Here is a 12,705-nt window from a genome sequence, read left to right as displayed (position 1 = left end):
ACCTGAAATCGCTTTGTGTATTAATGAAAGGAACTTAAATTTAAAGAGATAACAAGTAAGTTGTGCCCACAAGTATAATCCACTAGATGCCACTCTTCTCAAGTTATAGGTAGGATATGTTTGCTTAAAACATGAACAATTAAGTATTTTTTGTTACTAAAAATTAAAGTCTTCATTGTGGAGAAAATTTTCCATGTAGATTGTAACTACAAGTTTCAAAGTAAAATTCTTGGATCATCTCTTTAAGGATGTAGGTGAAATTGCCTTGTGGTCAGAGGAGTGCAACTGCTTTCCAGTGATTTCTGAGGAATTTATAGGCATTCAGCATTTCTAAAATGAATACTATTTAATTTCCTCTATGATTTTATGTATAAAATATAATTTAATTGAAAACTGTTTAGTTTTACATCTGTGTGAAAGATTTTTTCCCCAAGTTATAATTTCTGATTATGAAGGTATTTTGACTTAAAATAATAAATATCCAGCTCCTTCTGACTTCTTTTGGTGTTATCACCTGTTTTATACTTCCTTAGTCTACTCTGATAATAACCAGTGGTATGGTTAGCAATTATAATTCAAGGTTTTGATGGGTTATGAATTTCCTGATAAGGTAGTGGAGAACATTTAGTCCTGGAACCCCACATTCAGTTCTATCAGTAAAGGAGCCACTTCAACTGTTCAATCTTTTTGTTACATCATGTTATTTGTAGCTGTTTCACCTGAATGAATGGATGTTCAGTTGTAGATGCCTTTGCACCTGGACTCTCAGTCACTTTGTGACCCAGTGGTTTAACTTTTAATTTTTTCTTCCTGTGTTCTAACAAGTATATTTTAATCAGATTTTGTAAGCCCTTTTTATAAATAGGTAATATAAACTAGAAGCTGTTTCAGTGAAAGTCTCCAATCCAAATGACATTGTTTGTGTTTTTAAGGAGATATATCTGTGCAAAGATTTTTACCTTGTCAGGCATATTTTCCATACATGTACTGCTTGCTTAAGTACTTGGAGTTGAACTGGGCTCTTATTTGCAGTCCTGCTTCCATGTTGATTGGATCTTCTGTTTCTTACCAGCTTGTTGCATTTCTGTGGTGGCACAAAGCCATCATTTCACTGCAAGATAAAGGTGAAAAGGAGGATGGTTAAGAGTTGGAGAGTAGTTTTAGTTAAAAGAAATTAATATCTAGATAAAATAATTATAACAGGAAAATTATTGGTCGTTGAGTGGAATCTCTGGTATAAAACTTGAAGAACTTAGTAAGTAAACTTTCCTTCTAGAGGAGATATGCCCTTCCCTTTCTTTGCATACAGACACATATCTTTCCCTAGTGTACCACTGATTCAGTATCACTGGAAAGAGAACTTAACTGTTCTCACTTCCACTGTATCAATCTGATAAAACATGCTTTTCCTTTTAAAAAGATTTCCAGTCTTAGTTGGTATCTGCTTATGGTTCAGAGCTTTGCTGTGTTTGCTTTCTGAGCACTTGATACCTTATTATCTTGCATTATTCTTTTTGCAGTACTACGCCTTCCATTTTTTTTTTGTTTGTTTTTTGTTTTTTTTAATAGGTTGATTGAGATGGCAGCGAAGAGATTCCCTGCTTATTTTGACTCGGATGAGAAGCTGCTCTGCATGACCCGTAGCATCCACCTGTACCGAGAGCTCACCTGTTGCAGTGTACTGAAGAGGTATTATTTTCCACAGTTTAAGAAAAGAAAAGACAATTTTGACTGAATTGTCTATAACAATTTTTTTTTTTTGTATCAAGCTTTTATGAAGAGTAATTAGTTTGAGACCTTTTCATGTGGATACCAGCATGGTCTCCAACAAAGTAACGCTGCTACAGAGAGATTGACATTGCTCATTTCATTTCATAGCATGTGACTAATCCACTTGATGGTTTTTAATTTCTGATAGACCATTTCTATGTGATCTGATCCTTGTAAGCCTTTAAAGGGGAATGTTCATGAGACAGGTATTCTCTTTGATTGTGGAGAGACCATAGTATAAGAGTTACATTTTCCATGAAATAGAAGTTTGTTCCTCCAAAGCATTTTACTTCCAGGAAGATGGAGATCCCTCCAGCAGTGGGAGGGAGTTGTTCAGCAGTCACCAGCCTAAGTGCAGTGTTCTATTGTCATGTTGTTACCTTATATTAATTAGTGAACATATGTTGCAATGAAAATTAACATGAAAATCATGTTGTGTGTTTTATGTTAGTGGGGGAATTATTATCAGAATAATTTTTTCTTCTAATACAGCTTTATCGGAGAAGAGCTAGTAGCATATTAAAGAAACATGGAATAGCTTGAGTTGGAAGAGAGCTTAAAGATCATCTAGTTCCAAACCTCCCATCACAGGCAGGGATAGCGCCCACTTGGTCAGGTTGTTCAGGGCCCCATCCAACTTGTCAGTGAACATTTTCAGGAATGGGGCATCTACAGCTTCTCTGGGCACCTGTGCCAGTGAATAAAGTATTTCTTCTACCAGACTACCCACTGAATAAAATATTTCTTTCTGACTTCTAATCTAAATCTCTCTTTTTTTGATTTAAAGCCATTTTCTCTTTTCCTATCACTATGTGCCCATGTAGAAAGTCACTCTCTTACTTATAAATCCCCTTGAAGAACTGGAAGACCTCAGTGAGGCACGGTTTCAATGCCCACTTTACTTGCTGTCTGCCATTCAGGGGTTGTACAGCATATTGTTGCTAGCTAGAGGTCTTCCAAAACTCTCTTGTGGAAAGGTCCTACCCTGGGCCTACTGAGCCTCAGATTCCTTTCCAAATCTATTTAATACGTGCAGATGTTAATGGACAGGGTGTGTGAGGAGGGAAGAAGAGGGAATGACTTTAAGCTTATTAAAGGAATGTTTATTTTACAAATTTCAGTGTTATAAAATGGTTCTATTGTGTAAATAATGCTATCAGTGACTCTTTTTTTTTTTTTAGGATTATGTCTTTGGAAGAAGAAATTATTTCAAAGAAAGTTAAACTTATAATAATTGACTCTGTTGCTTCAGTTGTCAGAAAGGAGTTTGATACAAAACTCCAGGGCAATCTAGCAGAGAGAAGTAACTTTTTGACAAGAGGAGCATCAGTGCTGAAGTATTTGGCAGAGGAGTTCTCAATACCAGTAAGTTCTTCCTCCTTTTCTCAGTTTTTGCCTTACAGTATCAAGTAGTAGAGATGAAGGAAAATGACAGGAAGACAGAAACCAGACAATGATTCTAGCAGGAATCTTTAAGCAGGTACCAGTTGGAATATAGTTGGGCAGTAGAACAGTAATGGTTCTGCTTGGTGTGTTTCTTCTGTGAGGTTTTTGTTTGTTTTTTAAAATGTCTTAGAAGTTATTTTATTTTGTTTTGTTAATTTTTGACTTTAAATAAGAAATTACTAGAGTCTCCATATGTTTCTCAGCACTTTTCTTTTTTTTTTTCATTGTTTTTTTCCTTAAAGCCTATATTTTCTTGCCATTAAATACTGTTTATCCTGATGGTTCCTTTGTGCTGCATTGTCACTCTACCTAATGCATATTCTGGGTAGGTGAAGATTTTTTTTGCCTCTGTTTCTTTTACTTAAGTTAATAGAATCTCAAGAAGGCCTGTGCTCTGGAACAATGTAAATTCCTTTTGAAGCTGATAATGTATGCTAATTCCTGCAGAAGGGAAGGCAACAGCTCAGCAAATCCTTGTCTGTAGACTTGCCGATGAAATGCAAAGGAAGATGTGGACACTCAGTGTAAGGACTGGGTAGACCTGATTGAAAAGTGCTTTAGAATATGTAAACTGTGTATATGTGTGTGTATTTGTGTGTGTGTTCACTAGGTGATCCACAAAGGGTAATTTCTAAAGGTATCTTTGAAACTCAACTCTTTCAAGTATTTCCTGGTATGGGTAACCTACTCATTGCTCCAATGTAAGAGAGAAGCTGTGGTAAGAATGTGAGTAAGACTGGAGGGGCCTTTTTCACTCTGATGCTCCTGAGGTCACAGAAGCTATCACATTAGAAATAGGAAGTGTGGAGCTGGCTGAAGTAACTTAGGAGGAATGGATTTCCTTCTCCCAGATGACTTCTAAAGACTTCTGATGGAGAAGATTAAACCCTGCTAAAGTGCCTTTGAAGTTCAAAATGTACAAAAGTTAGCATCTTAGTCAGTGCACCCAGTAATGTATATAATGTCTGTTTATAAAGCCAGGAAAGAATGGTGTGTAAGCATGTACACTCTGGTATTCTGAGACAATATTATTCAGTCTTTTGAGAAAGGGGAGAAGTTTTATGAGAAAATACTATTTTTCTCTATTTCTCCATTTTCTTCTCCTTTAGACAGCCCCTGCCCTGCCTTCCATCTTCACTGAAATGGTGAAGCTGAGCTGGATTTGAACCTCTGACATTTCAGGCTGCTCTCCTTCTTAGTCAGAGAACAGTTTTGATATGCATGAAAGTCTTAAAATTGGACAGTATGAAGTAGCCTAAGAGTGTGATCTTAATTCTTCTTACATAAACAGAATATAAAGCTCTAACATTTAGAGGTTTCATCATGTTAAAGCTGACATGTTTGCTTTGTGACATTTTCAGTATCTGATGTTGAGGTTTTTTCCCACTGTGAACACTTCAGTAAGGAGTTCTGGGATTTTTGGCAGGAACTTGTGCTTTGATTACGGCCTTTGACTTTTTGAATTGGTCTGTGGTATATCTTACCTTTTAAATAAAATCTTTAAAAAGCCATGCAATTACATGTGAATACACAAACTGAAAGCTCATATGTTTTTAAAGCAACCATTGATTAGATTTTTCAGTTTATTAAATGCAAAACCACTCTTTTCATTTATCAACTTTAACAAACATTACTTGTTGGCTGGTTCTAGGGTATTTCAAAGATTTATTAAAATTTGTGTTGCAAAATAAACTCTAGTAAGTCCTATTAATTAAGAATTCTAGGAGGGGTTGAGCTAGAGATTTGGGTTCTTGCAAACATGGATTTCTAGGCAAGGCTGTCTGGCTAACATGCAGAATCCAATGTTGTACATCTGCAAGTGTTGGCACATTCTGCAAAATCAGTCTGCTGTTCATGTGTTGCATTAACTTCCCTTACAGAGTATCTGAGCTTCTCACTGTAAATAACTATGTTGGCATTGTTTCAGATGTTTTTATTTACCTAGAAAATAATAAATATAAATTTGGGATTAAGGACGTTAGTAAGGTTGCAAGGTGATTTAGATCACTAATGAATTGGACACATGAATGTAACATTCATGGCACAGTCAGTGCAACTAAATACTAAGTTGGGCAACAACTGGGGAGACTCTGTCTGAGGCTGATAGGATTTGAACTTGAAGTCAATCCTTTTGGCTTTAGCTAAAGGTCTGGTGAAAAACTTTGAGTAGTTGAACAAGGGAACTGGAATTTAGGAGGTATCAGCTATAACTCTTCTTGGAGCAGTACATCTGCCACTGACAGTCCAGAGAGGGTGGTGAAAAAGCAGCTTCCAGAGAACAGCCTCGAAAATGAATGGGGGAGACCAGTCTTAGTAAAGAAGACATAAGGTGCTTGCTTTGTTTAGCTTAGGTAAGAAAATGTTAAGAGCTTCTTCATTGGTCAATATCCACCTACTCTGTGAAGAGATATCTGATAAAAGCTCTCTTTGGCTGATGCAGGTGTACCACAATTCTGTGGCTGGAACCTGAATTAAGCAAGTTCAGACTTCAAATAAGGGGCATGTTCTTACTGGACTAATTGATCACTGGAATGCTTTACTAGACATAAATAGCTGTTTATCATGAGTATGTTTAAAGGGCCATTCCTCCCCCATTTCCTAAAAGAAAGAGGGCTACATTTGTGGAAATCCTGTGCTACCATGTTATGCCAGAGTTAAAAGGATTTTAATGCAGTTATTTTTGTTGGCATTATAAACTCTCTGTTTATAATTATTGTTCATGGTGTCAGGTTATTGAGTTTGATGTGCAAAAGTGGCTAGCAGTCACAGTTTTTACCAAAGTCAAGGGGAGCTGTTTCAAACTCAGGTAGCTCTGTATGGTATGAAGTCGTTGGAAAAAAAATTTACCTTGATTATACCAAAACTGGTGGTGGTTGTTCATTAACCTCTCTGCACCTCTATTTTCAGGTTGTAAAATGGGGCAGAACTGTTTAGTGAGAGGATGTTGTGAGGATAGGGTTATTACTAATAACAAGGACCTTGTACCGAGTCTAGGACAATATATAGATACTCCTTGGAAAGGAGCAGTTGCCATCCTTAGTTGTAGTAAATGACAACTTAATTCATGTCTTCAGATGAGAAAAAAATAATAAACATGTTAATTGAATGGTGCCATCTTAGCCACTGAATGAAGCTAATGGAAGTGGTTTGTAATTGTCATTTTATGCTTGACTCAATTTTTTGTTGTAGGTTTTTTGTTTCTTTTTGTTGTTGTTTGTAAAGTACAAAGAAAAACAAAGGCTTTTTTGTTTTTTTTTTTTTTAAATTTGTGGCCATTAGTAAGGCTTAAGTTGTTTTTCAAAAAGTGAAGTATGATGCTTGATCACATTTTTTGGTCTTTTCTTCCTTGTAACTTAGCAGTAAGCCCAGGTTCATTCTGGGCATTTGAAGTGATGCCAGAACAAGAAGCAGCACAAGGTTTAGATCACTTATGGCTGATTGACAGGTGACCTGGCAGCCATACTGATGACTGAACAGTCTCTGAAGCTTTTGCTTCCTTATGCACTACATAGCAGCGTCCCTTTTTCCCTTTCTTGCAGAGTTATAACCAAAACATACCTTTTTTACCCCAGGTTTGGTTGGAACTAGCTGGTCAGATCAAAAGCAGCTCCTGGAAACTGAGAAAGACAGCTTGATTATCAATGAAACAAAATTCCCTTTCTTTTTGAAAAGCAGTGAATATGCAAATCTGTATGTGAAATTTACATTACTTGTATCTGTTAATATCTGCACCTTGTAGTTGAGAGCATTTGGATCTGAATGTTTTCTCTTAAAATGTGTGTTGATGCTGTCTATCAGATTACATATTTAAATAACAGTAATTAGTCCTATATGTTTCCTGTTGAGCTTCCTGACTTCCTTAGCCTTCAGAAAAATAAAGTAAAATATGGTTGGGATTTTCTTTCTTCTCTTCTTCCATGTACTCAGGAAACTCTATATTGTTAGTAGGTTAAAACTAAAACTTAATATGACTAGAATTGTTGTTGAGATTTAAATATTTACCTTATAAAATTAGTTTGTAGACTCTGATTTTCTAGTCATTAATACTTCAGAAAATACATGAAGCTGGCTAGACATGTCTGTGAAAAAGTACTCCAGAAGCGACAGCTGAAAAACCAAACTGCTTTAAGCATTCTTTTAAATGCCAAATTGAGACTGATGATGAAATTTGCTTTGTAAAACCCTAAAGCTAATCAAATTACATCATTTGCTGTCTTTTATGCTTTTGTCTGGATTATGTTCTTAGATCACTGAATTGAACCTTTGTTATTTATGATCAATGTGTTGGTTATTGTTACCAGCAAATGCATAATAGTATGGTCTGTTCTTTTTTTATTTGTTCTTTCTGAAAATATGAAGTAACTTAGGATGAGCAACTTTAATCTCTCATGTTTAATGTTTTTAGAGCAAATGAAAGGCAAACCTTATGTAATTATTCTCCAGAGCTTTCTATGCTGAATAAATTATCAGTAGTTCAAGAAGCCCACAAGTTCCACAGGTAATGTTTTTCCCCATTTAGAATCAACATGCTAAAAATTTAAAAACTAAAAATACATTTGATATTTGTGGTATGAAAACAGATCTGTCATAGTCAATTTTATTTTCACACTCTGATCATAGATTTTTCGTTTCAGCGCTTCACAATCACTTATATATTGTACTCCTTAAACTTATACCAAACATTTTCATTTACTTTAGGAAGCCAAATATTTAGCTAAATGTATATTTGCTTTCAGGTCGAGTAAGTTTTTTGTCTCAAAATCACTTCATATGGAGAAATTACTTGACATCTGCAGTGCCTTTTCTGCTATCTTTCATTAAGTGTGTTACTTGTATTGTCTCATCTTCTTGCAGTAAAGTGTCTCAAAACTGAAGTGCTTCTGTTGGTGCAGAGGGAATATTCAAGCTCTTAGGTTTCTTTGTGTTTATAATCAAGTATTCCCATTTGGCCTCATTCTTACTTCTTTTTATTCTGTTTCCACATAGATGGTTGCTTGTCACCTCCTCTGCACTTTAGCAGTTGCTGTTCTGATATTTGAAAATACTAGTTTATGGAACACAAAACAAATTCTAAAAGAAAAGATTCCTGAAGAAAAATTGTTTAGATGCCAGTTCCATTTGAATTAGAAGTAAATATGTAAAGAATATGGTAAAAAATACATAGTTGATTCGTTGTTATGTTGTGTAGCAACAATGTATGATGACTTTTCCAAAATTATGGGGATACATTAGACTTTTAGGTTACTTTGTCTATATGGGAACTGTAAAGCTGCTGAAATGGGAACTTGGTTTTTATTCTTTGCTATTAAAAAGTTTGTTTAATACCAACGTTACAGAAATCCTAGTTGAATTATCTTTACAGGTTGTTTAAAACTAGAATAAAACAAACTTTACTTGCAAAACTTAGAGAGCTAGTTCCACTTTGAAGTCTTCTAGAAAGAGAAATCTCTTACAAGCTACGCCACATTGAATCATGTGTTTCTTTAATGAAGAATGAATGCCATCAGAAGAAAACATTTTGGAACTGAGTTACCAGAATTTAACTAGCCGTATTTAGGCCAGATGTGGTTCTGACTGTTCCTAGTGATGAGAATTCAGTGGAAAGTATGGGTCCTTTTCTGTTAAGCTGCTGATATTGATGTATAGTGTTATGTCACTCAAATTTTAAGCATATTTTGGGTTTATGTATGTATGTGAACATGAATACTGTTTCCAGCTGCTCATAGAAGCATCTTCCTGTTTCTACATAATCACACTCCTGGCCATCTGCTTGCTCAAGTTTTAAGTAATAATGTACTTCTCCTTTCAGTCTGGGGCTGCTACATGTGTTGTTCTTCTCCCTCTCCCTTCATATGAGGAGCTTTCATACTTTTTCCCAGGAAGTTTGTGTATTTCTCTGGATAGCAGCATGAATGTTAAAACAATGTGACTGATTAGAAGACACAGTAGAGCATTTGAACCTGCAGAATTTTATTAATGTAATTCACCAGGTTCTTGGAGAAACTGAGTAGTCTCCTGATCAACACAACAGGATGGAAAGATCCCAGTGTCTTATCCTAATCATATTGTGAACGTTATCCACAGAAGGAAAAGTATTTAGAGTAATGTAGATATTGCACAGTTTGCTGACTTCATGGTTCTGTATGCAACAAAGAATCTTTGAGTAGGCCTGCCTTTGTTTTGAGCCGTGGAAAACAATAGTTAACTTGTTTCCTAAATCAGGAAGATTATTTCCAAAACTAACTTTCTTCAAAAAAAAAACCAAACAATTCTTGTTCTCTTTGAGATGTTTTACTTCCCCTGCACCGAAATTCATGTTGGTGTTAATGTCCTCATTAAATGGTGAGCTGAACAACATTAGAAAATGACATTTGTGCTAGCTGTATCAGAACTTTTGGTTTCAAACATTCTTTTTGGGTATAAAGAGGAGCACCTAACCTTGTTCCATGTGCTTCATCTGTTTAAGTAACAAATAGTTTGTGAAATGAGTGTGGTGAGGCACTGGAACAGGTTGTCCAGAGAAGTTGCAATGTACCATCCCCGGAAGTTTTCAAGGCCAGGTTAGATGAGCAGCCTTATCTAGCAGAAGGTTCCCTGCCTATGGCAGAGCAGTTAGAACTAGATTAGCTTTAAGGTCCCTTCCAACCCAAACCATTCTATGATAAGGTTTCCTGACATGTTATACTTAGCAGTACTTTCATGCCCAGAACTGAGTCTATAGCTTTGGATTTTTTAATGAAGTATTATAGTGTTAGCCTTTATTTTTTTACAAGTGCCTACTTGAAAAGTAAATGTCAGAATTTCACCTATATATGAACAGCGCTATTTGCAAAGCGTTATTTGGCATGAACTTTAATTTTTGTTGTTGTTTACTCAGGAAACCAAGATGGTTAAAGGGGACTTACAGAACAGCGTTCTTTCTATAGCCCTTGCTAAAACTTCATAAACTCAGTTTTTATTGGCAGACTGTTTCTATTTCAATTATTCCTTCACTTCACAGTATTGAGCAAAACCAAATTTTGATAAAAGGAGGTAAATGTGCCTGTTAAGTGTTGTTAGAGTGGTGAAGGTAGATGGCTTTGTCTTCTCGTGTGGTTGTTAAAATTTATCCTCAGAAAATGCACAGCTTCATTTTAGTTTAAAATGGCTGGTTAAAATGTAATTATAACTATCTTCAGTACTGCTGCCATTTGCATTCTTTTTAAAATGTGTCTGGAGAATATATGTTTATGCAGTTTATGGCCTGACACTGTTCCTTTTGGACCATCTATACCATAAAATATTTAATACTGCTGAGGAAAAGGAATGAGAAATGGTAGAGCAATATTTCCTGTTTTCATGTGGTGATGAAGTATAGTGAAGGAGGTAGTTTAAAGTTATATGATACTTGAATTCAGTTTGTTTTTTCTTTTAAAGTATTCCCTTCATTGCTTTTTCCATTTTACAGTGCAAGTGACTTTGCCAAAAGCTATCATTCTGCACAACTGCACATATGAAATTATGTAGAAGGAACACACCAGGATTAACATACAGGGGAGGGAGTTGAGAGGAATCATATTTTATTACCAGGTTTATTTTTGATCTGCTATATGATTATGCACAATATTTGCTATAAAGTCAGGCAGGCACTTTCTCTGATATCTGCCTTGACTTGGATTTCTGAAAGACTTCTTCCAAAGTAAATAAACAGTTTCTTGTGTTTTCTAACCCTCATTGTTACACTTCTCTGGCTTCCCTTTAGCTGATTGACATAGTCTTGAAAGTGAGGTGCCCAAAACTGGACAATATTCCAGAAGAATCTCTAGCAAAGTTTAGGTATGGAGAAGGATTTCTTCTCATGCCTTGCAGGGCATCCTCATGTTTATGTATCATAACACAGTTTGCTTCCTTTGCAACAGCCTGATGCTGTTTACTTACTAGTTATTAAAATCTTGGATCTGCATCTGCTGACTTTGTTGCTTAGCTAGTTTCTTCTTCTAATGTTATTTTTCCTGACTTGCCAATATGATTTTGAATTTTAATCTCATGGTTTACTTGCAGGCTCCTCCCTGCTTACCTTTTTTTCTTGCAAAAAGCAAGCTTTTATTGCTTTTTGCAAGAAAATGACCATTCATTCTGTTACAGATTCTTTCTGTAACTATTGGATAGAATGAGACTTCATGCAGACTGTACCATTTTATTCAATGAGAGACATTTAAACACTGGTAACTGCTATGTGTCCTTTTACAATAAAATTCACATAGATTAGTCTAGGTTAGAATTTTATAGTTTCAGTAACATACCTGTCTGTGATCTTCTACTGCTGAAATAAAAGTACAGTATTTGTATAAAAATACTAGGGTTTTTTTTGTTTGGGTTGTTTTCATTTTGTTTTTTTCCTCTGCCCTATCTTATTGTTATTCTGTATGTGCTTTAAAAAATGACAGGTAATTGTATTGATGGGCTTTTATGTCTTGTCTTGGGAGTTTACGTTTTGACTGTATGAAAAACTTGCCTGAACCTTTGGGCCAATAATCTATTTGTGACTTTGCAGAGCAGTACTTATGTTTTGAGTATTCAATGCTTTTTGCATTTTTTCTTGTGCTTCTTCCTTGTCCTCTGTTTCTATTTAAACTGTAAGTTCTCTAGGAATATTTCTGTATAATTTATAGCTGAAAGAGATTCTAGTCTTTAGACAGGATAGTAATGTAAAGAATAGTTGGACAGATTGCAAGTTGTTAGAAAAACCTTGATGGGTCTTGAGCTTCTTGTTGAATCTTGAGCTCCTTTATGAGCTCAGTATAGACAAATTAGTGATTTGATTTCCAGATTCTCTAGTGTTAGTTTGCTTTTTGGTTACTCAGCCCCAGGACTTCTGGGAATAACGAGGACCAGCTCTGCAATTGTTACTCCTAAGTAATATTGTACCAGCCCCCTTGAGGCATAAAGGGATGGGGATAAAACAAAATTAGGATTGGGAAATGCATATGTTTTATAATACAAATATGCCCAAAGATCAAAAGTAAAATTTTATTTTCTTGGAAACTGGGGGTAATAGAAGTGATGGTACAATTTCCCTCTTTGTGTCTACAGGACTGCTTTGTGAGAACATTGCAGTCATGTGGAATTAGGTGTGCTGCTGGACCTGCTTTTTCTTCAGGTTTGGTCTGGAAGCTCCATGATGCAGTCTGCTTGCTGCTGTTACTGCAGAACCTGCTTTCTGCAGTCTGCAAAATTTCCTTCTTTCTACATATAGTAACAGACAACCAGACTAAACTATTGCAGCTGGATGGTTGATGATCCTGTGCTGCTTTGAAATTAGAAGTATCTAGATTTGCAGGGCAAGTTTTTTAGTCTGCACTTTTTCCTCTGCTGTTGAGGCTCTTATGCATTAGAAGAGTTCTTTGTTTTGCTCTGGTTTCCTTACTCTGTTTTGCTTGGAATTGGAATTTATTAGATATAACATAAGGTCTCCTGAGAAACTGCATTCTGACTTTTCTATAAGATGAC

General features: G+C 35.7%; 1 protein-coding gene across 5 annotated transcripts in view; it reads left to right on the top strand.

Annotated features, from left to right (window-relative positions):
* RAD51B (RAD51 paralog B) overlaps positions 1–12,705 on the top strand; it is a 402,616-nt gene that overhangs the window by 51,800 nt on the left and 338,111 nt on the right. For all 5 annotated transcript variants that reach the window (XM_088057766.1, XM_005520365.3, XM_088057765.1 and 2 more), the window contains exons 6-7: positions 1,570–1,689; positions 2,952–3,135. In XM_088057766.1, the coding sequence (XP_087913892.1) occupies positions 1,570–1,689; positions 2,952–3,135 (304 nt within the window). The remainder of the gene's footprint in view (positions 1–1,569; positions 1,690–2,951; positions 3,136–12,705) is intronic.

Source organism: Pseudopodoces humilis, chromosome 7 (genome assembly GCF_049639895.1).
Source record: "Pseudopodoces humilis isolate 2021_Gansu_Grassland_sample_001 chromosome 7, ASM4963989v1, whole genome shotgun sequence".
Classification (NCBI taxonomy): Eukaryota; Metazoa; Chordata; class Aves; order Passeriformes; family Paridae; genus Pseudopodoces; species Pseudopodoces humilis.
This window is presented reverse-complemented; position numbering and strand designations above follow the sequence as displayed.